The following is a 26,345-nucleotide window of genomic DNA, read 5'->3' as shown; positions in this document are numbered from 1 at the left end:
TTTTTTGTTTGACTTGAGCTCCTTGGTTTATGTTTCAGTTTTTAAAAATATGGTATCTTGTGGCAGGGGACACATCTTGTGGCCACCGTCGTGTGTCCCAGTTTGTTCTCAGAATGCTGAGGAGCATAGTGGGATATGAAAACTTCTCCTACTTTCTGTTCCTGTTTTTTGTTTCACTTTTTATTTCTTTTGCCTGAATGCTGTGTTGTGTGTTGCAGCTAGGCAGAGAGTACTGGCCGTTCTGTCTTGGTGACTTCAGGTTACTTTGCTTGTAGGAGATTTAATATAGTTGCCTTTCTACCATGTCCAATGTCCAGCTAATGGAATGACTGTCGTAGGCCACTTCTCTGAGAATGGTCACTGGTGATAGGCCTGTGTATGTTATTTTCTGGTTTTGGAACTAAAGTGTGAACTGTTTCTCAGTCATAAAAGTCAGTGTCTACTTATGCAAGGGTAATCAGAGTCACTTTCACTTTGCATCGTTTGGGATTAGTTAGATTACAGGAACTTAACCTTGACTTCGCATTTTCTTTCTTTGTGACCTTCAACAAGTCACCTGTTATCTAACACTCTCTCTCTCTCTCTCTTTCTCTCTCTCTCTCTCTCGCTCGCTCGCTCGCTCGCTCTCTCTTTCTCTCTCCATATATATATATATATATATATATATATATATATATATATATTTTTTTTTTTTTTAATTTTTTTTTTCAAGACAGGGTTTCTCTGTGGAGCCCTGGCTGTCTTGAAACTTGCTCTGTACACCAGGCTGGCCTCAAACTCAGAGCTCCTTCTTCCTCTGCTTCCCAAGCGCTGGGATTAAAGGTGTGTGCCACTACCAGCCCTAGCTTTGATTTTCTTTTTTTTTTTTCTTAAGGAGGAAATATCATCTATGTGATGAGACTGCTGTGGGAACACTTTAGATGTTAAAATTATATCCCCCTAGGTCTGTGGTAAAGGTCCTGTGATTGTCAGGTTGTAGAACTCATACTACCAAAAGAGCTTAGGGATGGACTGAGAAGGGAGCTCGGAAACAATTTTAGTAGAGTTTGAAAGGAAAGCAACCAAGTGGGCATTTGGAAGCCATCTGGAAGAAAAGAAAAGAGAGATTAGCAATGGAGGCTCGAAAGTAGCCACTGAACAGAATAATGAGGTACAGGAGCTTCAGAGAAAGAGCTGGAAGGCCCGGGGTATCAGGGAAAATGTGCTTAGACTTTTTACCAGTACCTCTAAAACAAAGAGGTGGAGATGGAAAAGTTTTTCTTTTGAGTGAGGACTTGGAAAAGGGAGCAGGTTGAGCAGGAAGATCTGTAAGAGACTGCCCTAAGGGTGGGGCTTCTAGGGCTCCTAAATATGTGATCTCCTTAAGGGTCATCTTCAGGGAAATCAGCCTTCCTGAGCAGTAGACTAGGAGATTGACAGCCCAGTTGAATTAGCTCTGACTGGAGAAGACTCGTAGGTAATGTTCCAACTTTTGGAGCAGATCAGAATGTCTTGTCTCCCCACGGCCAGAGGTGGACTCAGATTCCATTCTTCTGACCAGAAGGAACTAGCTTCCCCTATGGGCCTCACCAGAGCTTTGCAATCTCCACTGTTTGACAAGGTCTTTTAAATCCCAAGAAGCAGCAGTGGTGTTAATTGTATTGTTCCTTTCTAGTGTGACTGGGGCAATGGGAGCAGGGATCCACAGCTGACCACGGGGAAGGGTTTGTCCATTCTTGCCAATAGTGTTTGTTGCATTCTTGCATATTTGCCTGCATTTAGTGCTGTCTTTTTTTTTTGTCTTTTTTCAATTTTGTAATTACTGTCTATGGTCAGACAGTGTAGAGCACCTTCCCATGTGCTTTCTGGTTGCTTCTCTATCTCCCTTTAGGATGTGGGAGTGTGAATTTTTTTTAAATCATTTTTATTTGTCTTTCTTGTCACTAGGAAGTAGATATTCTTTCTATAATCAGATAAAAATCCTTGTACAATATGGGATCAAAACGTTTTCTCCTGGGGCTGGGGAGATGGCTCAGCAGTTAAAACACTTGCTGCTCTTGCAGAAGACCCAAGTTCAGTTCCCAGCACCCTCTTTGGGCAGCTTAGAACTGCCTGTAACTTCAGCTTCAGGGGATCCAGCACACTTCTCTGGACTTCAAAGATACCTGCACTCATGTGTACAAACCCACACACGGATATACATGTATAAAAGTAAAATAATCTTTTTTTAATAAAAAAATGATTACTTCTACTTACTTTTTTATTTTACCCATTATCGATGCACTTATTTACGGTTTTATTTTGAGGCAACTATAGATTTGTTTGCAATTGTTAGAAACAATACACAGAGACCCTTGCACTTTAATACTTTTTAATCAGGTTTCCCAGGGGAACTATAAAATTACGGTCGGACACCAGGCCAACTGACGTCTATGTCTCCAGCTGACGAACACTCTCTTACGCTGCCCACTTATGTTTGTATTTCACCCCCTTGCTCTAATTTTCTGGTGACCACTAACCGCCGTTTCTATAATTTTGTCATTTTAAGAATGTTATATAAAATGTGTCATAGTTTGTGTCACCTCTTCTCGGTCTGAAAAGTGCCCTGCAGGTTGCTGGTTCTAATTTGTTCTGTTTTATTACCAGTGGTAAGTGTTCCTTGCTGTGGGGTAACCTCAGTGTGTACAGCCTCCACCTTTGGAGAGATAGCTGGCTTCAAGCCAGTTTTAACTGTGGGAACTAAAACTGTTATAAACACCGAGTGCAGGTTTTCATGTGAACATACATCTTTGTTTCTCTGGAACAAATGCCCAAGAGTGCAGTTGCAAGGCTGGAGTGCTGGAGTGACCTGTGTAGTTTCGTGAGAAAGTGCCAGCCTGTTTCCTGAGTGTATCACTTAATTTATCCACCAGCAGTATGTGAGTGACTTCGTGCCTTATGTTCTTGGGGGTGACAATGCTTCAGCCATTCCAGAAAGTCTGCAGTGAGAACTTGTGGTAGTTTTTTAAAAATGTATTGTTTAGTGTGTGTGTGTGTGTGTGTGTGTGTGTGTGTGTGTGTGTGTGTGTGTGTGAATGTGTATGTACTACCTGCATTGCATGGAGGTACTGATAGAGTCCAAAAGAGGGTGTTGGATCCTCTGGAGCTAGAGTTACAGGCTATTGTGAGCTGCTCAACGTGAGTGCTGGGAACCAAACTCAGGTCCTCTGTAAGAACAGTCTTAACTGCTGAGGTCTCTCCAGCTCTTACCATGTGGTAGTTCTAATTCACATTTCTCTAATGGCTAAGGATGCTCAAAACCTTTCCTTTGATCATTTCCCACTTGCAGATTCACTGCAATGGAATCTTAGTGTGTATGTCTTTTCATTTCCTATTTGGTGAGACTGTGCTGTTGGAGTTTGAGTTTACCCACTAGACTCTCATCTTTTTCCAGGTTTGCACTGTGTACGTGCCCCCTCTCCAGCCATGCCTGTTAGTCTTTCTATCTTCTGTATAGGGGCTTTAGCAGATCAAATGTTTTCAAAATTGATAAGAGTCCATCTGTTTTTTGTTTTTGTTTTTTTTTTACAGTATGTTTCTATGTATTATTTTTATTTTTAAATTATAATAACTTGTGTCTGTGTGTATGTGTGTGCACATGTATGTGCCCACGGAGTCCATAAGAGGGTGTCAAGGTCCCCTGAAGATGCAGCTACAGGTGATGATGGTGAACCATCTGCTGTGAGTGCTGGGTATTGAACTCAAGCCCTCTGCAAGAGCAGCAAGCGTTCCTAACCACTGAGCCATCTTTCCCTATCTGTGGCATTCTTTCCCTGCTACTCCTAAGACCATATGCCTGGCCCTGCATTCCAGATCTTTCTTCTCATGCTTGTTATTTTTCTAAAAGTCTTGTAGTTTTGCATTCATGCCCATGCCCCACTTCGAGTTGATACTGCATGCCATATGAAGACTAGAAGCACTTTTGTTCTCTTGCCTTCGGAGTTTCTAAGTTGGTTCTAATGGCTTTCATTTTAGAGGCTGTCCTTCCTCCCCTGAGTGGGCTTTTCACCCTTGTCAGAAGTCACTTGGCTGTCTGTCTTGTGTCTGGCCTTTCCTGTGCCCCCCAATCTATTTCTTTGACCCCTCTGTCAGTACCAGACCAGCTTTATTACTGTGGCGGTAGAATAAGCCTTCACATCAGGAGGAGCAATTTTCTCCCATTTTATTCCTTTTCAAAATTGTCTTAGATAGTCTAGTTCCTTTGCCTTTCTGTATAAATTTTAGAATAACCTTGTGCATATCAATGGAAATTCTTGCTGGTGTTTTAACAGAGTTCTGTTAACTTTTCTGGTGTAGTTGTACAGACTTGACAACTTTGCTGTATCTATTCTTTTAGTCTGTGAACACTTTAAATTTGGTTTTTTGTTGTTGTTGTTATTTTTTGGAGGGGTAGGGTTTCAAGACAAGGTTTCTCTATGTAGCCCTGGCTGTCCTGGAACTTGCTCTGTAGACCAGACTGGCCTCAAATTCAGAGACCTGCCTGCCCCTACTGCCTGAGAGTTCAATTTCTTTTTTAAACGATTTATTTCATTTTGCATTTGTGTGTGTGTGTGTGTGTGTGTGTGTGTGTGTGTGTGTGTGTGTGTGTGTGTACATATGCACGCACACACACAAGTGCAGGTGCTTGTGTAGGGCAGAGGAATTAGAGTCACAGGTGGTTGTGAGTGGCTCTATATGAGAGCTAGGAAAACAAATTTGGTTCCTCTATAAGAACAGAAAGTGCTCCTAACCGCTGAGCCATCTTTTCAGCCCCTTTTCCCCTTTATGGATTTCTGAAATCAGCATTTTATAACTTGCAGCAAGTCATAGTTTTAACATTAAGTACTCCCTTATTGGGGGTGTTGTTTGTGGTCTTGCATGTCTCTTGTCTTCAGCATGCTCAGTGTTTACACTGGTGACCTTGACAGTGCTTATCTCTGCACTGCAGGCTGCTCAGATCTCTGTGCTAGTTGGGGGGGGGGGGTTAAGTGCTCCAGCTTCTGTGGGATCTCCTATATAGAACCGGAGTCATCTATAAACAGGGTGCTTTCATCTCCTTCTTCTGAAATCTGTCTTTTACTCTCACGCCTCTCTTCTGTCTTCCCGTGGACAGGCCTCTCTGTAATACAAAGATGAGCCGACTTTCTTGAGTGACTACCAAGTTCAGGGAACGAGACTTGCAGGTTTGAACACTGATTAGATGTAGGGTTTTCCAGTGTTCTCCATGACGTTAAGAATGTTCCCTGTTCTTCCCTGTTGTGTCAGTTTCTTTCTGCTTCATTTGATAGATAAATGATGCTTTTATCCCATTCATTCAGCAGGTAATTTTTATATTGAACCAGCCTTGCATACTTGAAATGTTCCCGTTTTTGGCACAGTACTGGATTCTGCTAGTCAATACATTTTTAAAAATAACCCTATTTTTTAAACTAAAGGTAACCTTATTATATTTTAAAATATTCTTATTAATTTGAGATTTTCATATGTGTATTGATCATTTTAGCACAATATGGAATGCTTGACTTATTTATGTCTCATTCTTGTTAAGAGGCCATGCTAATCTGTTTCATTGTGATTTTAGTATGTGTGCTGCCAAAGCAAACATAACACAATTTCAAAAGTTTTTTTCATATATAATAATCAATCACTTGGGGGTGAACTTGAGTGTGCCACAGTGTGTGAGTAGAGAGCAGAGGGCAAAGGAAAAGGTGAGAGTAGTTCTCTTCTTCTGACACATGATCCTTGGGGTCCAACTCAGCCTGGCCAGCTTGTACCCTTTACCTACTGTGCCAGCTCCAACTTACTAGTCTTTTGGTTGAAGGTTTTTGCATCTAAGTTCATAAGCACTATTTAGCTAGATGATTTCCTAGATTGCCTTGGTCAGGATTTTAGAGCAGGTGGTATGGACACTCTAGAATGGCCTAGGACACCTGCCTTCCTGTCCTCTTTCTGGATAAGATCCCACAGTTCAATGCTAACTCTTTCGGTAGTAGAAACCTCTAGGGAACCCACAGTGCCCTCTGTAGATAGATTCAGAAGGTTTTGAGGAAGGACTTCATTTCTTTGCTTGTTACAGAACTCTCCCGGCTGGTCCGTTTCCCATGAATTTTATGTTTACTGTGGACTAGGAACTATTTCCTGTCATCTGAGATGCCAACTTTATGGGCTGGAAGTTTTCTGTTGGCTCCTGCTGGCCACGGGGTCTTGAGTGACACTGGCCTCCTCCCTTGCCAAGCCTCTTGCCATGTCTCCACTTTGGGTCTTGCCTGGTGATTCAGCTCTGTCTCCCCAGCCCTCTGATGAGCCAGTGTTTGGGGTCTGTTGAATCTTGCCTTGGGTTTATTTTCATTTTTGATGTAGAGAGTAAGGCTGTTGGTTTGGTTTTATTCCCCATTTTTGTAACGTAAGCTTTTGTGTGTGCTATCGACTCTCCTGTCTATACTGCCTTAGCTGCGTCCCACATTATTGTTTGACATACTGCATTTTAATGAATTCAGTATATTTTTATTTCCTGTCATATTTTTTTTTACTCATCCCCCCCCCAAGCATATATTGTTTAGTTTCTTGTAGTCTTTTTCATATTTATTGCTAGTCTGAATTAGTTACAGTCAGGGAATATCTATGAGTTCAGATCTTTTCAATTTTTGGAGGTTTTTCTTTTTCTTTCTTTTTTTTTTTTTTCCAGACCAGAATATGCTATGTCTTGATAAATTGTCATGGACACCTGGAAATGTGAAGAAAACGAAGGAAAAATATATTTATATTTATGTAGTAATTTCTTTATTCTTTCTGTCTTGTGTTGGCCTTGGAAGGTCTAGTTAAATAAGCCAGAATGGGTTTTGGACATTGTGTCTTTCAGACACCAAACAAACCATACATATGATTGTTTCATGCTTTAAGTAAAGAGTGTTTTATTAAAGGGAATTTTTTGAGAAAACAAACAAACAAAAGTCTCCTCTGGCTTGGGTGAGCAGCTCTGAGCTCCAGCTCATCCGCTTAAGACCTTCCCATGTCTGCCTGTCAGCTGCTCCCATCCTGTCCTACCTGGAAAGAAAACCAGGTACATAGTCCCAGTAAACACTACACTTGGAACGCTGATGCACTGAGGCTGTATCGTGTTCAGATAAGACATTTGCGGATCTTACTTGGGAATGCCATCCACTGATTAATTTCCTTTTCTCTTGAGGAATAATTTTCACTATGAATTACTATGCAAACTGAGCTTAGCTTACCAAGTGATTTAAAACATAACAATATTTCAAAGTAAAATTATGTCAGAACTTTTGTAAATCTTTTGGCTAAAAAAACAACAACAACAATAGAGTTAAGGATAGGACATTTTCAATTGCTTAGCTATTTATTATTAATTAATCAAGGTAGGATCTCAGCCCAGGCTGGTCTCAGTTTTGCAGTCCTCCTGTAACTTAGCCTCTCAGCATGCTGAGGTTGCAGGCTCATCTCATAACAACTTGTTTAAATTGTTTTCAATGTTATTTCATTTGTGTGCTTTGTATCTTTGCAAAGCTTTGTTTTTTAAATCAAAGATTTTTCTATATGTAGCTAATGCTTTGAGATTGTGCCGTTCCAGGTGTTGATTGTTTTGTGCATGAACCTGACTGGGTGTTGACCATGTATCCGTACATGGCATGGAGTGCGTGTTGGCTTCCAATGTCAGTTGTAAACTCGGAGTCCCAGTGGCTGCTTGTTCTTGGCTTTGAAGCCTCCCTCCTCCCCCAGCCCCTTGCTCTCCTCACCTGCGTTAGTTTCCTACAGTGTCCGGATGCACACCTGCCCTGGGGACCTTGCAGGGCTCTGCCACTGCAGAAGCACTGGTTGCGAGTTCTGCTTGATCGGCTGTTCTGTGTTTTACCCAGATGTCATTCCTCAGGGAAGCCATCTTACCTCCATCATTTAAGATCAACACCCTCCCCCACATCTCTTTCCCTCTCTTCTCATATTTTCTCTTTAGAGTGTTATATGCAGTTGTTTCTCTCATCCTCCCATATATGTTCACCATAATTCCATATGCTATATAATTATACATTAACATAATATGACTTATGGGGGAAATTCTATTGGGCAAGCTATTCAAAACCTATGGAACTTGGGCTGGGGAGGGCTTACTTCATAAAGTCTTGCCATACAAGCTTTAAGAACTGAGTTTGATTCTTAGAACTCATGTTGTAGAGCCTGGCCCCCATGCTTGTGATCCCAGCATTGAGGAGACATAGGAAATGTGGTTCCCTGGGGTTTGCTGACCAGCCAGCCAAGCCTGCCTTTTCTGTGTGAGTTCCAGGCAGTGAGAGATCCTGTATCAAAAATCAAGGTGGACAGTACATGGGAAAGGACACCTGAGGTTGACATCTGGTCTGCACACACATGCACACACACACACACACACACACACGCACATACACGAACACACACACAAAAAAAACCCCAGAAACCCTATGGAAGTTTCCAGTCGAGACACTGATAAAAAAATATTAGTCCAAGTAAGTTTCTTACTGGTTTTCTGTTTTATTATGAAGAAGAAAGCCTTCTGGCTTATCCACCTACCCTCAGTCCCAGCACCTCTCCACAGTATGATGCAGTGGAAAGTTCTGTAGTTCCCGCAGCAGGCAAACCGGCTACCACCACCCCAGCAAACCAGTACACAAAAGTTATTCTTACTTTTAAAACAGGCAGCGGCTGCTGCTGCTATTGTGACTGGTTGTGTCCCTAATTCTAAGGCTCACTCTTTAATAAATGATAAAATTTGTTGGTGCAAATGTTATAGCATTAATATTCTGGGGGGGAAATGATGCATAAATCAGTGTGACTTTCTGCTTCATACCCATATCGGCTCCCTATTTATCAGCTACATATGAAGTAATTTGTACAAAAGAGATATAGGCTTTCACCAGACAGACTGTCCTATATATTTTCCTTACTTGTTCACTGTTTATCGCCAGCACTAGAAGACAAGTTGACAAAGGTGTGAATTCTTATTCTGTTCTGTTCTTAAGTTTACATCTGTATTCCCGTCTCATAGGCATTCTAGTAGATCTTTAATAAATATTTGTGAGTGGAAGAATAAATAATCAAATCAATATTTAGGCTTCTCTGGAATTCTGGGGTAATTGAAAATAGGAACACCTGTTTTTCTTTAAATGGAACAACTTCTCTCACTTAATAGTTATTGACATAAAAGACTGTAGTCTGATTTATGCGTGTTATTTAGAAAGCCAGAAGTAAATGTGTTCTGGATAAAGTTCAAGATTCAGCATTCCATAGGAGGACACAGTTTCATTCCTTGGAACCCTGCTCTAATGGGCACTAGCAGGTAGATCTTCTTCCACTGGCAGCCGAATGCCTTGTGAACAATTTACTGATTTAATCCCATGATAAAGTGCAGTTCCCAGAGTGTGTTCCTGTCATCTGCATGGATCAGAGACCCTGGTGCAAAGAAGTGCACCAGGGACAGGTGCTTAGTAATGGAAATGGAGACAGTTTATTTAAAAAAATAAAGGGGGGGGGATGCTCCTGAGGACGGCAGTGGGCTAGGGAAAGCATGAACTTGGAAACACTGAGCCAGGAGACTTAGGAGCTGCCTCTGGAACTTGTGTATGACTGGCTTTCCCCTCCCCCCACATGCTCTGTTTATATCTGTAGCCTGGATGGGAGGGGGTTCCCTGTCTTTCTTTGCCAAGTGGCTTCTCAGATGTTGGTTTCCCTGCCTCTCTCCATGTCCCTCTTCTCCTGCCATGGTCCAAGAAACCAAGGGTTTCTGGTGGTCCTGAGAACCTTTGCCAGAGAAATGTAAAGAAGTTAAAAGACCTGTTTTTGCTTTCTTCCCTACATTGAGACTTTGTGGATGAAGCAAAAGTAATCATGAGGAAATGTCTGGCAGCTGAACAGGTAGCTCAAGACAGCCAGCAGAACCAGATTCCAGTTGGCTTATGTTTCTTCCTTTTCAAACATGATTTAAAAAAAAAAAAAATCTCTCTCTCTTAAGGGTATTCTTGATGGAGTAGTAAAAATCATTAATTGCATTAAATTTTGACTCTGATAGATGTCTTTTTAATATCCTTTGTTCAGTGGTGAATTACGTATAAAGTCCTTCTGCTGCATGCAAATATATGAGGGTTGCTTTGAGGCAAGAAGTCCTTGGGAGTTATCTAAGTTGGCAGCCAAGCCAGCTTGCTCTTTTCTTGGAACTCTCCATTTTCACTTGAAGTTGTAACTGACAGACAGACCATGTTAATTCAGACTTGTGTGTTTGGCACCTTTTAAAAAAAATGAATAAAAATAAGCCCGTTTCATTGGGAATGGGGAGGCCTCTGACAGTATTTGTGGCTCACGATAAAAACTGAGCTCCTAAGTAAGAAAAAGAAGTGAGAATTTCTGTACTCTCCCTGTGCCACTCTGAACCTGACATTTCTCATTACTTGAAGACTCGATGAGGTAGGAGCTGTATTAACATGTGGTATTTCTTACACCGTCTAATGACACGTGTTAACATTTGGAAGACTGAGAAATGCAGTGAACCAACAAGGTCGACAATGTAGGAAGTTAGAGGATGAGCAGGATGGAAGGATTGTAGTGTAACAGCATTTCGACATCCCCTTAGTGGCGCTTCACCTGGACTGACCCTTGTTGGTTGAGTTCCAGTGTCAACATGGGTGCCCTTTCCCACCTGCAGATCTCCAGTCCATGTTTTCCTCACATCCCTCAAATGAAAGCAATGTCTTACAGAGCCTCACAGCAGAGGATATGCAAGCATCTAATGTCTTTTATTGAGGTAGCCTAAAATACCTGAGCAGATGCCACTTTTCACATTCTTTGTCTGGGGGTAATACATTTTCCACAAGCACACCTTCTGTGTTACCCTTTAACGGCTGTGGTGCTACTGTTTTTGAATGAGTGAATAAGCACTGTGAATGATCAACACTTTGTATTCTAAAAACCACAAATATGGCGCGGTCTCTCTCTCTCTCTCTCTCTCTCTCTCTCTCTCTCTCTCTCCCTCCCTCCCTCCCTCCCTCCCTCCCTCCCTCTTTCCCAATAAAGCTCTAGAAAGGTTTAAAAACCCACAAATACGCAAGTGAGACTTGAAGGCCACCCCGTGATTTTCTATGGAAATTACAATGGGATCTGGAAGCCAAAAGGTTCAGCGCTCTTAATAAAGTTGGGTTTTGTATTTTGTGGACTGGAAAGCATTCTGCATAGGAGGATTGGTGGGTCACCCAAGAGCCCAGAGTTCCTGAGTGGAAGAACTGAGATAGAATTCGTCTTTGCAGAGTCTTGCCGTCAGCAACCGTGATGTGGGAACACTTCTCCTTGACCAAGTCACACTTGCCCTCTTACTTTAGTCTCTGCTTCTTCTGGCAGAATCGAAATGCTGGGAAGTTGCTTTCATATGTCTTTAGCCTGGTCTGAGACAATCTCTACCCATTAGCTACTTTTGAGCCCCAGAGTTCATGTGACTAAATAAATACACCTCATACACTCACAGACAAACATCTAATCTAAGAACCTTTTGGCTTTATATTTAATTGTAATTGGACCTTTAGGTTTATTTGAAAGACTCTTTGGAAGAAATGTGATATAATATTTAAGACGAATGCTGGCTATTTCTGATAACTTTATTCTTGTTTACTATTTGTTTTGGGCCATACTTTCTCACTACAAAAGGTAGAGATGACAATATAGCACACTTCTACTTTGAAGTATAAAATACTGGAAAAGCTGGAAGCTCATTTCAGTTTGGAGGAATGGGGAATTGCTTCTGCCCCACTGTCTCTTCTTGTTATTAATTTATATGCTGAAATAGATTAGCGCAGTGCAACATGAATGTGGTACATAAATACCCCGTTTATGTTTCCCCCATCAGCTCTGGATTCATCTCACCAAAAGCTTGAGTAATTTCTTAGGGGGAAATATTGGAAGGGTTAGGTTCACCCATGAGTTCCTTAAATATGCCATTAATTCACATTGATTTCAGAAAATGCAGATCATCAGCTTGACTTCCCCAGCAGCTGGATGCCTCAGCAAGCTGCTTGTAGTTCTGTGTGCTAGAAAACTCAGGGAGCCTCCTATGTTCCCTGTGCTCACATTCAAATCCAAGTATCCAGAAGATGCTGTGGTCCAGCCACAAGGAAGTGCCACGTTTGTTAAACAAACTTCTGTGCACCAAGCTTTATGGAAACATTATAGAGAGATCTCAGGACATTCAGTGCGAGCTTTTGTGTGTGTGCAGGTCTATGTGCATGCACATACACAAGCACATGTGTGCATATGTAGAGGCTGGAGGGCATCCTCATCTGCTATACCTCACGAGGCACCCACCTTTTTTAGAGACTGAGTCTTTTTCTATGGTGGAGCTCACCAGTTGGTCTAGGCTGGCCAAAGAGCAAGCCCCAGGGATTCCCGACTCTAGCTTCTTGGTGCAGGAATACATTTGTGTAATGTCATGACAAGCTCTTTTACATGGGTTCTGGGGATCCACACTTATTCCTAATATTTGACCATCAGTCAGTTTACTGACTAAGCCACCTCCCTAACCCCAAATTCCTCTTGAGAAAAAGTGGGAGTCTGAGGCTTCCTCATTCTCGTTGGTCCTAGTTTTCTGCTAGGGGCTGTTTAATGTAAGAACTGATAATATTCCTGTTGATAATGCACGTTGACTTTCCTGTAGAGTCTCCATCTCCAAGATTCTGAAGCACCTCATTGTTAGTACGGTGTCTGAGCATGCCAGCTCTGGAGCCAGACTGGCTGGGGCTACCTCCTAGCTCTGTCTTTACTAGCTATGGAAAGTTAACCTTTGCATATGGCTTTTCAGATGTGGGACTTCATGTGGAATTCAGGTTCCTGTGCTTGCAGCCTTCTCCCAAGGAGCTCTTCCCTCAGCCTGCAATACAACTTAGACCTGCAGCCTGTCCCTTCCGTCTATGTCCCCTCAGAAAATAGAGGAAGGCAAAGTAATGGGAGAAGGGAAGACAGTCTAGCCTGCCTGCTATTGAATCTTACCATATGCTCTGCATCCTTGGTGCCCGAGTCTCCAGACTTTATCCCAAACCAAACTTGGCAGTCACTCACTGCCTTGTATTCTGGGATATCCTCTGGGTCTCTTCAGAGGTACCCTGAGGTCCCTATAAGACTGCTCATGTATCACAGATGGATCAGGCACAAACAGCCAGCAAGTTGGCTCCCAGGTCTGTTTCTTAGTTAGAATCTAGAAGCACTTGTCAGAGAAATTCTCATTTGTTGGGAGCCGAGGAGATAGATGGGTCAGGAAAGTGTGAATCACCATGTAAGTAAGAGGGCCTGTGTGTGCTTGGATTCCTAGTGCCCATTTAAAAGGCCAGGTACAGGGTAATGTGCCTGTAATCCCAGCATAGAGTAGGCAGAGATCTGAGGGTCCTTGGGGCTAATGCTGGCCAGTCAGACAAATAAAATCTGAGCTCCTGGTATACTGAGAGACAATACCCCCAAAATTAAGATGGAAAATGGTTGAGGAAGACACCCAGTGTAGACCTCTGCCCTCCACATGAACGTATACACATGCGCACACGCACATGCGCACACGCACACGCACACACACACACACACACACACACACATATGCACATATGGGGGTGGGGCAGCCTCCCCTAACACTCTAGACACAAAATCCTCATTTATCCCTAAGGGTGATACAGAGAAAAGTTCTTTTTAAAGCCTTCAAGAGCTGTTGAAAGCCACTGTGTAGCTAAGTAAGTAGCAAGCAATGGCACAAACCTATCATCAGAGAGATCATTGAGCCACAGCTCTCTGTGACTGAGCCTGCTTCTTCCCCTGGTATCTGTACCCCTCCAGGTCCTGGCCTTCCTGGGATGCTAAGACCTTGACTGGGGGAGGACCGCAGTTGTATTCCCTGCTGAGCTCAGCACCAGCTCCATACCTCAGCTGTCTCTCCTGGGATGCTCTTGGCTTGTTTGCAAGCCTCCTTTCTAGACTGTGAGCTCATTGGCTTGGAGCCAGCTCCTAGCAGCCAGGATAGTCAGTGGTACTTGGGAATGAAAGTATTTGGAGCCTTGTAACTGGAACAGTAGTGAGCATTCAGGACTTTGGTCTCTGCTTCTGTGTGTAGCTGGGATGGCCTATGGGACCTTCTCATGGTGGTTAGAAACACTACAGGGTACCAACAGAGAGGCATACCATGAGCTAGCCTCAACCTGTAGTTGCATCCCATTGGATGCATACCTTATTCTTTGTTTTGTAGTCATTAGAATACATTGCTCTAGGGTTTTCTGTTTTATTTAGGGGTTTTTTGTTTTTTTTTTTTAAAGACATGATCTTGCCATGTAGTGCTGGCTGGCCTTATAGTCATGACCTTCCTGCCTCAGTTTCCTTAGTGATGGGATTACAGATGTGTGACACCACACCCAGCTTGGATGGTCCCTTTGTTGTTGTTTGTTTGTTGTTGTTGTTGTTTGGTTTTGGTTTTTTGAGACAGGGTTTTTCTGTGTAGCTCTGACTGTCCTGGAACTCAGTCTGTAGACCAGACTGTCCTCAAACTCACAGAGATCCTCCTGATTCTGTCTCACTGAGTACTGGGATGAAAGGTGTACACCACCACTGCCCGGTTGGATGGTTTCTTTTGAGGATGTTTGTGTTTGTGTGTTCAGTAGTAGATACTGCTTGTTTTTTGCCTTAGAACTTTCTGATTCTCACTTATTATTTTTCAAATGGGAGTGGGAATAAATAAACTGACATAGGCAGACATTGGATGATTTTCCAGATCTGAATAAGACAATCAAATGTGTCTCTTCTCCCCAAAATATAAGTATCTGTGATTATCTAAGAGCATGGAGACTGGGAATTAGCTGTGATGTAGGACCAGTTCTGTTTCTATGTTTTTGTTTTTGTTTTACCACTTAGGCTAATTATATGCATATAATATATCTGATCCTGGTCACCCCATTACCTCTCTTGTCCCACTCAGCTGCTAGATCTTTATGGTGTTATAATTACCTAGTTTGATCATTGTACAACACTGATTCTTCTCTTCTCCTACCTTCCTGGGCTACCTCTACCCACAAAGGTGGTCATAGGAAGTGCATTTGAATTGCCTCATCCTCAGGCATATGGATTTTGTTCCCCAAACATCAGGGTCCACTTACAGCAATCACACTGTGACCTTGCATATCTGTGGACTTAACCACAGTACAGAATTATTTAGTAATATGTTTAGGTTTTACCTCAGGGGCATGTTTTAAATGCATAATTGTTTTCTTTAAAAATATGAATATTACTGTTATGAGTAAAGCACGTTATTTGGTGAGATTAAACTCTTGGGCTCCCTGTGTGTGCCTAATGCACTGCTGGCAGCAGAGCTGGTAATGGCTGAGTCCACCAGAACAAGATCTTCTACCCACGCTCTCCAGCCTACTTCATAGGTGATCCATTATGCCCCATGCTTTTGTTTCTCTCTGGAATTTGAAAAAAAGTAAAATTTTCTGTGAGTGGCAAATTCATAAGCTCGGGGCACGAAAATGTTGGGATTGAATATAAAGGAACTTTTAAAGGAAGATTAGTGGTTTAATGGAACGGTTGGTTGCCCTGGGGAATTTTGCTGTGGCAGAGTGGAATTCAGTAATGAAAGGTCCTGCTTAGTCTGATTGCCCATTCATGCCATGATCAGAGTCCTTCCTGCTGGACCCCCACTGATGGATGTAGCTGATTGCAGGTGCTTCATAAACTCCATCTCACTGTACTGGATCAGGTGGGATTAGTCTGCCTGGGACTTCTATGGTTTGTGGCATGGTTGCTTTCTTTGCTAAGTGGAAGTTGACTGTCATTCTTCATTAATTGTGTCTTTAAAATGGAGAAGCAGGGCCAGAGGATGGCTCAGTGTTTAACGTGCCTGCTGCACAAGTGTGAGGACTGGGATATGATCCGCAACATCCATGTAAAAGCTGGGCATGATGGTGCATTGGTAACCCTATTGCTGAAGAAAGGGAAGACAGGAGAGTTCCTGGAGCTCCCTGGCCAGCCAGTCTTGCCTAATCAGCAAGATTCTTCCCTGCCCCCACAAAGATGGCGGGCTCACGAGATGACTCAGCTGATAAAAAGCACATGGTGTGCAAGCCTGAATACCTGTATTTGCTCTGCAGGCCCCATGTAAAACTGCAAGGAGAGAACGGACCCCACAACGTTGTTTTCTGAACTGCTATGGCACCTACACACCCACACACCATCCATATACACAGTGATGATAGATAAAAACAAGTAATAAGGAAGGCCCAGTCTTAGCAGGATTCTCAGCAACAGTTATATGAATAGCTGGACAAGTGGTGTTATTAGTACCCAGGGTTGCTTCCTACCTGTTCTGCCCTTAAAGGTTTCTGATAGCTTTTACATTTTCTGTAAAGTGCATAATTAAAACACCCAGGAAGATGCCCTGTCTGTGTGCGGGAAGTAGAGAGCCACAAGACAAGTCTCAGCCTTGGCTTCTTGTACCTGTGTCCTCGCCATGGCAACTATTTCTACTTTGTCATATGTTCATAGTCCCTTTCTAGATGAGACGATTATCTTTGCATTGGACAGGTAAAGTTAAATCCATTTGCATTTATCTAAAAACCTTAAAAGTCCATTTAGGGAAGTGACTTGGATGTCATAAAATGATGATGTTGATTTGAGAGAACATTAAGTCTGGTCTTCTCCTTTGAATGGACCTTAAATCTGTGTCATCCAGACAAATGAGACTCTCTATTTCATAAATGATTTACATTCTATTTAACAGTATGTGAAAATGGAAATTTCATGGTTTTCCATGGTTCTTCATCCCAGGGACAGGGGCTTAGTGAGCTTATTGTCGGTATACACTCAGCACATTTTCTCGGGGGAGAGGGAGGGTCTAGTGGGTAATGTGGGATGTTTCCATTCTTCTAAAGAGCAGTGGATGGACCAGTGGTATTTCCTCAGGTTAGAGTCTCATGAATATCTCTTAGGTAATTCACTCATTTTCTTTTCCTGGTGTATTTTTGCAGGCATTTTTCTGACCATGTAAACTACAAAAGGATCACATACTTTTGTGTGTATCTGTGTACCCCTGCATAGAGATCCATCTGTTCCATTAGCTTCTCCTGAGGAGACGAGCAAGCATCTGTTCACCATAGATAGGGCACCATTGGTACATCAAAGTTCTTTTTCCACAATGAGTTGATGGGGCTTTCAGAGCATAAGTGACCTCAAAACAGCCAGATACCCGTAATACCCCATCGTAGATGAGAGCCTCATGGAAGCTGCATCTGGGTGTCTCTTCCCATGTAGTTCCATTTTAACATTCTCTAGCATCTCTTAAGATTACTTCCATGTGAGGGGGGCAGGAGGGAAGAACAGCGGCAGTCCCAGATGAGGTCCTAGACACTCCTCTGCCTTCTACTTGTGAGTGTCAGTAGCTCAATTAGTATTACCATACACCCAGCTACCTCTTGTCTTGGTCCCTTCAGTTAGTTGCCATGGCTACGGGGCCACAGTGCTCTAAGATGGTGATGGAATGAACATGTTATATATACCCTTTCTAATCCATGTTTGGCTGTCTTCATGCCCTCTTTAAATTCAAGTTCACATGTATGGTTTTCTGTGGGAAAGACCACTGGTCTTCGAGGGGTAACTAATTCTCTGTGCTGGCTGTGCTAAAATATTTGTGGTGATAATTTTAATTCAGATACTTAAAATTCCAGGGCCTTGACAATGTGTGCTTTTTCCTTCTCCTTGTAATAAATGGCCAGTCTTTGGGCTAACCACCATTCTATGGCTATTTAGATCACAAGATATTTGCTTGCCAAGTGTATAAAGCTATTCCTTATGAAGGATTTTCCTACTTGATTGCAGTACCCAGCACAGTCATTTGTTCATAGTAGAGGTGTGTGTAGTTACCTGTGAATTCTGTGAAGAATCGAACTGCGGCGTCATTTAAATTCCAAGCCATTGTGTAATATGTTAAATTGATGATGCTCTGTCAGGTGTAGTCACAAATTCACATTCTTGAGCTTGTATCTTAAAGCTTTTTTTCTTTCAAAAAGATGTATTTTTTATGAGGCATGCATGTAGGACACTGGAACCCTATGAAGTGGCATTTCTTTTTCTATTGTTAAAGAGAGAGCAAATGGCAGGCCATTAATAAAGCCTGCGGCTCAGTGAACCCCAAGGCATCAGAGTTATATCTATTGCAATTCGGCTTTATTACACTGTTTGGGTCATAGGAGTGGATGATTTGGGCTGAAGTACATAGCAGAAAGGGAAATTGGACACACAGTTGACAATCAGAACCCGAGGATGCACTTAAAAAGCAGCTCAGAGCAAAAGCAGGTGGGACTCTCCCAACAGGACCTGGATTAGTGGCTCCTCCTGACATTGAGTGACATGTTTCATTACAGCACCCTACAGTTGGCTGTTTATATTCCTGCATGAGATCTAGATCAGCCCCAAAAAGGGAAAGTGACAATGTCTTATTCTCTCTTCATATTCCCAATGCTGCTGCAGGGTCTGTCCCATAGGACCGATGCACATTTGTTTATTTATTGTGGTGCCAGGGTTTAAAGTCAGAACTGCTCCACATGAGGAAAGCACTCTACCACTGAGCCACACACCCCAGCCCCTCACTGGAGTATTCTAGGCAGGTGTTCTACCACTGAGCCACACCCAGCCCCTCAATGGGAGATTCTAGGCAGGTGCTCTACCACTGAGCCACACCCAGTCCCTCACTGGGGGATTCTAGGCAGGTGCTCTACCACTGAGCCACACCCAGTCCCTCACTGGGAGATTCTAGGCAGGTGCTGTACCACTGAGCCACACCCAGTCACTCACTGGGGGATTCTAGGCAGGGCATGCAGCAGCCCCTCACTGGGGGGGAGGGATTTTAGGCAAATGTTCTAGCACTCAGCCATACCCCATTCCTTCACTATAGGATTTGCCCCTCACTGGGGAGTTCTAGGCAAGCATTCTACCACTGAGCCATGTCCCCAGTGAAAGTCTACAGACAGATTATCGCTGTGATAAAACACCATGACCAAAAGCAACTGGGGGAAGAAGGTTTATTTGGCTTGCTAGTTCTGACTATAGTCCATTATCAGGGGAAAGCTGGGCAGGAACTAAGGCATAAACCCTAGGTAGTAGTGGCACTTCCTTTGTCCCAGCACACAGTAGGTGGAGTCAGGTGGTCTCCATGGAAACCTGTGTATTAGATTAACAAAGCCACTGACATGTGAATTCACAGAGGAGACCATGTCAGTGACTAATGTGAAGTCCCATTGAGGAAGACATCACAACATCACACATGTGTGCCCTCACACATGGGAACACAAGTGCACAACAAGCATGAATACTACACATGCACACAAAAATAATGAAATAAATAAAAACAATGAATTCAGTGTCTTGTATGAGCAGGGATGTTCTGCTGTGTCCCTTTCATAGACTGGCATTCGTTCTAAAGAGGAAGGACTTATGATGATTTCATGGACCCTTTGGCATTTTGAAGTATCTCCTAAGCTGCTGCTTTTTCCTAGTGTATCAGTGATTATTTGCTATTTAATTGGGCTACACAGCCTTCATCTCTGCTGTTGAACATTAGAACTGTTCTTCATATAACTGATTTATCATTTATGTTCGATTTATCAATTGGACTGGGTTATTTCCATCTTGGCTTCATTATTCTTTCTCCGTTCTTTCTGTTCTTTGAATATCTCAGATGATGTTGCACCATATTTCAAGACGGAGCCGGGCCTGCCACAGATCCACCTGGAAGGGAACCGCCTTGTCCTCACCTGCCTGGCTGAAGGGAGCTGGCCTCTGGAATTCAAGTGGACACACAACGACAGTGAGCTCACCACCTACAGCAGCGAATATAAGTAATTGATGGCTTGAAATACAATCATGAGGTTATGTGTTGAAACCCTTGCCTCGTCAGACATAATGGCAAAGGGCTGGCTGTGCGGGATCAAGTCCCAGGGTGTCGAGGGTCAAGGTCCAGTGTGTGGTTAGAACGGGGCTTGCTCGTCTGGAGGGTGTTTTGACCTCGTTGTCTATTACACCACTTGGGACAGTAGGCCCATTTAGTGAAACAAACAGGGACAGGAATCCAGGCAGTACTCAAATGTGACACATTTGCTGTTTTGGTGACAATCCCACTTACAACTATTGTTTGTATCTAGCTGGTGCAGGCATTTCTTGTAGGCATGTAGATTAGGAGCTTCCAGAAGTCATGCTGTTAAAATCCTTTCTACCTGCTCCTTTCTTTGGCTGGAAAAGGGTCCTCAATGGTTGAGTGGTTGTGAGCGGAATCTCGTTACTCAGCAGGAAACACAGTGACTATGAACAGCCTACTAAGCACTGGCCTACAGTTTTTATGGAACCTCCCTTCCCTGGAATGATTTCCCTTCCTAGTTCCATGGCCTATATACAGATACACCACACGCACACATGCATGCACACCTTTAAGCCTGAGTTTTACATATGAGAGAAAATATATACTTCTCTTTCTTAGCCTGGCTTATTTTGCTTAACTTAATGATTTTGTGTTCCGTCCATTTTGTGCAAATGTCAAAATTTCGTGTTTCCTTTATGTTTGAAAACATTCCATTGAGTATATGTGCCATGTTCCTGTTATCCGTTCATCTGTCAGCAGAAATCTCAACTGGTCCAGTGTCGTCACTCCTGTGAGGAGTGCAGCAGTAGGCATGAATGTGTAGGCATCTCTGGTACATTGACTTAGAGGCTTTCCAGGACAGACTAAGAGAGTGGTCTACCTGGGTCTTGCACTTGACCTAATTTTAGCTTTGTGAGAACCTTTGAGATTGATTTTTTTTTCCATAGTGTTATGTAATTTTGCATTCCCCTGGGCAACATCATAAAGCTCCCTCTTTCTGTATATCTTCACTAGAATTTATTGTTGTGTTGTGTTTTTTCTTTGCTCTTTCTTGGTAATGGCCATTCTGACTGGGGTGAGGTGGGATCTCATTGAAGATTTTATTTGCATTTCCCTAAAGGCAAAGGATGATGAACACCTTTTCAAATATTGATTGGCCATTTTGTATTTCTTCTTTTGAGAACTGACTAGTCAGTTCACTACTACACTTATTGATTGGGTGCTTTTTAATGTTTAATGTTTGCGGTTTTTTTTATAGACCTTGATATTAATCCCCCATGTGCTGTGCAGTTGGTAAAGAGCTTTTTCCTGTTCTATAAACTGTCTCTTCACGCTGGTGAGTGTTTCCTTTACTGAGCAGAGACTTCTTAATCGCATGTAATCCCTTATGCCAGCTCCTGAAATGACTTCCTGTGCTATTGAGTCCTGTTCAGAAAGTCCATGCTGGCGCCTGTACCTCAAAGAATTATTCTTTATAAATTTGCTAGCAATTTCAGACTTTTGGTCTTATATAAAAGTCTTTGATCCATTTTGAATTGGTGTGTGTGTGTGTGTGTGTGTGTGTGTGTGTGTGTGTGTGTGTGTGCAGAGTGAGAGGTATGGATCTACTTTCATTCTACCTGGTGTTTCTCTAGCACCAGGCTGTTGTTTTTTTCAGATGTATGTGGCTGGGAGGATTTAATCCTGGCTTCTGTGTTCTATTGACCTGTGTGTCTGCTTTGTACCGGAACTGTGTTATCTTCATCACTGTGGCTCTTCAGTATAATTTGAGGTCGGGTTTTGTGATGATAGAGATTGCTTTGGGTGTTCAAGTCATTTGGGCTTCAGTGTACAGTTTAGAATCTTTTTTTCCCTCCCAGGTCTGGGTTTCAATGGAGATTGTGCTGACTCTGTAGCTGGCTTTCTGTGACATAGTCATCTTCACAATATTCATTCTTCCCATCCATGAACATGAGAGGTCTTTCCGGTTTCTAATGTCATCTTCAATTTCTTTCTTCAGTGTTTTAAATTCCCATGGTAGGAATCTTTCACCTGCTTGCTTAGATTTGCTTAGGGATTATTTTTAACCTAGTATAAATAATTTATGTTGTTGTTTTGGTTTTGGGTTTTGTTTGTTTGTTTGTTTGTTTTGTTTTGTTTTTCTTTGTCTAATTTTTTTCTTGGCAAGTTTCCTGTTGATATATGGAAACACTACTGATTTTGGTATATTAATTTTTTTAATCCTGCTACTGTGATGAAAGTGTATATATTTCTGGGAGTTTTCTGATAGTCTGTCAGGTCTTAGGGTGTAGAATAGAATCATCTGCAAGTAGGAATAATTCAGTTTCTTGATTTCCTATTTGTGTGCCTATTTTCCTCTCCCTGGCCTCACTGCTTAAGCAAGGCCTGAAGCATTTATACTAGGTAAAGTGGGGACAGTGAGCATCCTTATCCCATTCCTGACTTTGGAGGAAATGCTTTCAGTTATCTCCCACTTACTATAATGTTAGCGGTAGGTTTGTCGTATGTAGCCTTTATTGTAATGAGGTATTTTCCTTCTATCTCACATTTCTTCAGGGCCTTTATCACAAACAGATGTTGAACTTTGTCAAATGCCTTTTCCACAGCTACGGTGATGATCATATACTTTGCCCTTAGGTCTACTCATCTACATACATTGGAGTGGAACCAACCTGGTAGTGGTGTGTGGTATTAATTAATGTGTTCTTTAATTTGGCATGCAAGAATTTCATTGAGAACTTTTGCATCAGTGTTCATTTGGGAAATTGGTCAAGGTGTGTGTGTGTGTGTGTGTGTGTGTGTGTGTGTGATTTGGTGTTAGAGTGGTGTTGCCTTCATTAAACAACTTCATTGATATTGTTACTTCCCTTACTGTTCCCATAGAACGGTTTGAGGATTACTCACCTGTAGTGGTATTTGCTCCGCCCATAACCTTGAACTATAAGGCCCCTTACCCTCCTCCAAGGAGCCTGTGCTTCTTGCTGTTGTAGGTGACCTCTTAACTCACCCTAGCTTGTCTTTAAAGATCTGGTAGAATTTGGCAGTGACTCCTCTGGACACTTAGCTGGGAAATGTTTTAATACTGGTTCAGTTTTGTTGATTTTTATGACTCTGTTTCATTTCTTTATATCCTCTTGATTTCACTTTGTAGATCATATGTGCCTGGAAATTTATCATTTATTTTAGATTTTCCAGGGCTATGATATAAGTGTTCAAAGTATTTCCCAATGGTTCTCTAGATTTCATTGGTGTCTGAAGTAGCTTCCCCCTTTTCTTCTCTAGTTATAGTATCTTGGGTCTGCTGCCTCTTTCTCTTATTAGTTTGGCTAGGGGTTTGTTAGTCTTGTGTCTTTGAAGAACCAATTCTGATTGATTCTATGTATTAATCTTTTAGTTACCACCTCAGTCCTTTCTGCCCTTGTCTGCTTTTGTGCTTAACTTGCTCCTGATCTTTGAAGACCTGGAGGTACATCATTAGGTTGTTTATTTGACATCATCCTGGTTTTAAAAAGAATATGAACACTCATAGCTAAAGCTTTCTTCTTAGAACTGCTTTAGCAATGTCCAAAGGTCCTGGTAGGTTGTACTTTCACTTTTATCTGATTGTGGGGACTTTTCATTTCTTTGCCAGTTTTGTCAGTGACCTTCTGGTCAGTCATTCAAGGGTGTTTTGCCCAGTCTCCACTTGTTTGTGTTGTTTCTGTGGTTTCTCCTGCTGTATTGATTTCTACCTTTATTCCTTTATGATCTGATAAGATTAAAAAATCCAGTTGTTTTTGTATTTGTTAAGTCTTGGTTTGGGTTGGGAAGGCCCTAGAGAAGGTTTCATGACTGCTGAGAAGAATATATATTCTGTTTCTGTTAAATGGAATATTCTCTAACTTCTATTAAGTCCTTTGACCTATGGTATAATTTAATTATGGGGTTTCTTTGCCAATCTTTGTTTGGATGACCTATCTAAAAATGAGAATAGTTTATTGAAATCACCAACTGCTATTGTATGAGGATGTCTCTGACCTTTTCTGTCCATTAATATTTGTTTTATGAAATTGGGAGCCCTGAGGTTTCATGTGAATATACTTCTGGTTGTTGTATCTTCTTGATGAGTTCTGCCCTTTATTAAATATGTAGTGGCCTTCTTTCTTTATGTGACTGCACATGTATGTGTGATTGTGTATGTAACTGTGTATGTGTTTGCACACATGCATGTAGGCAAGTATGCTTATGTGTTATTTATGTAGAGGATGAGGGTGATATCAAGACTCCTGTTTTATTATTCTCCACTGTATACCCTTAAAAGAGGGTTTTCCAATGAACCCATAGCTAGTCTGGCAGCCAGTAGCCCCAGCAAGCCTCCTGTGTCCATTTCTCCAACAGCACTATGGCTCTAAGCAGATTCATGCAGCTATGATGAGCTTCTTTTTGGGTGCTGGGAACTCACACTGGGGTCTGCATGTCTGCATAGCAAGCATTTCTCAGCACTGAGCCTCCTCTCTAGCCCTGTGTGTGTTTGCTTTGGCTTGCGGTCATCTTTATGAAATACTAGAATAGCCATCTTGATTTTGTCTTCTGTTACTTTGATAGATTGCCTCTGACCTTGATTTTTAGTCTGTAGGTGTCTTACCAATAGTTGGTGTTCCTTGATAACAACAGACAATTTGATCTACTTTAAATTTGTTTATGCTAATCTTTATTCTTTGTGTGTATTTTGTTATATGTGTATCTGTATACCCTATGGATGCCCAGTACCTGTGGAAACCAGAAAAAGGCATCAGATCCCTTGGAACTGGAGTTACAGACATTTGTGAGCCATCATATGGGTGCTGGAAATCCAATGCTAGGGCTCCCGAGGCCTGGCCTCTGTAGTCACCATTTCCTATGGAATCATGTTGGATGCTCTGCTTTTGAGCATGATGCATGATGAGTGGTGTCTATAAAATCCAAGAGGCCCCAGTGTCATCAAAAATATGGTGCTTTCACTGGGCAGTGGTGGCACACGCCTGTAATCCCAGCACTTGGGAGACAGAGGCAGGTGGATCTCTGTGAGTTTGAGGCCAGCCTGCTCTACAGAGCTAGTCCAGGACAGGCTCCAAAGCTACAGAGAAACCCTGTCTCAAAAACAAAACAAAACAAAACAAAAACAAAAAAACAAAAAAATATGCTGCTTTCATGAATTAAGAAGGAATTTACTATATGGAGCATCAGTTCAACACATGGCCAATTCACTCATCTATCTCAGAAGTTATAATATGTGACCCATAGCCCATGTTCAGCTTACCTCAATTGTCTGTGTGTCTGAATATTTCTTGGTCTTGCTCACTCTGCTTTCTTGCCTTCTCTCTCCTTCTCTTGCTCTTATTGTGTGTGTGTGTGTGTGTGTGTGTGTGTGTGTGTGTGTGTGTGTTATTAAAGCCCCACTTCCACACCTATGATTGTAAGCTTTCCTGTAAAACCCCTCTTTTCTGGTCTTGGTAGCCCATTCAGAAGCTTGCTACATTGGTCTACAGACCAAGCCAAGGAAACAGCCGCAGGGCTCTACCTCACGAACTCTCATCCCCACTGCGCATCTGGCTCCTCTCTTCATTACCACCCTACATTTGCTTACGTGTTTCTGTCATGTGTTTACCCTTTAACATGTATGACTTTTGACCTTCTCTAACATAGCCCCACCTCTAGCTATCTACTTTTTGGGGATCGATTTATCACAGCCATTCAGAGCACACTGGACTCAAATAGTTCTATGTTGGAATACCAGCTCCAAGTCCTGAAAATGCTGTGACCTTGGGTGGGTTGGCTATGTGCTCTGTTGTACAAATGTATGTGAACGGGCTGTGTTGATTCTTTTCCAAATTGCCAGAATTAAATGCTGAACCAAAGCACCTTAAGGGAGGAGGGTTTGTTTGGGCTCCCAGCTTGAGGGGACAGCCCATTTTGGAGATAAAATCATGGCAGCAGAAATGTGTTCTCCAGGAAGAAGCAGAACTAGCTGGATGTTGGTGCTCAGCTCACTTCTCACTTCAGATTCAGCCCAGGACCTCAGCCCATGGGATGCTGCTGCCCACAGTCAGTATAGGACTCCCCACCTCAAACTCAGCTAGAACCTCCATCACGGACATGCTGAGATGTTTTTCACCTAGATGATTCCAGATCCTGTCAAGTTAACAGTATGAACCATTGCAGGGCTGCCCACACCTCATGTGTAGTGTTGTAAGCATTGAGAGACTCTGTTGTGTGAGACATCCTGTTTTCTGACACATATTGAGTCTTCCAGTAATTACCAGCAATACTCCTCAGTGTTAGTATGTGATGTTATGGAGCTTGGCTCATTAGTGTAATAGCAAAAACACCAGATAGTGAATGTAGAAATGAGAGCTGTGTGTGAGTGGCCAGCTTAGACACACATGCCTTGAGTTCTAGTAAAGTCAGAGTCTCATCTTGATAGCCAAGTGAC

General features: G+C 42.4%; 1 protein-coding gene and 1 pseudogene across 1 annotated transcript in view; one reads left to right on the top strand and one right to left on the bottom strand.

Moving 5' to 3' along the window:
* The window catches only part of Sdk1 (sidekick cell adhesion molecule 1), a 960,116-nt gene that overhangs the window by 311,473 nt on the left and 622,298 nt on the right, over positions 1-26,345 (top strand). Inside the window, exon 2 of the mRNA XM_036172523.1 lies at positions 19,718-19,877. Coding sequence (XP_036028416.1) covers positions 19,718-19,877 — 160 coding nt within the window. The remainder of the gene's footprint in view (positions 1-19,717; positions 19,878-26,345) is intronic.
* LOC118572852 lies at positions 5,501-5,598 on the bottom strand (annotated as a pseudogene).

This window comes from Onychomys torridus, chromosome 22 (genome assembly GCF_903995425.1).
Source record: "Onychomys torridus chromosome 22, mOncTor1.1, whole genome shotgun sequence".
Taxonomy (NCBI): Eukaryota; Metazoa; Chordata; class Mammalia; order Rodentia; family Cricetidae; genus Onychomys; species Onychomys torridus.
The sequence above is the reverse complement of the archived record's forward strand: the minus strand, read 5'-3'. Positions and strand labels throughout refer to the sequence as shown.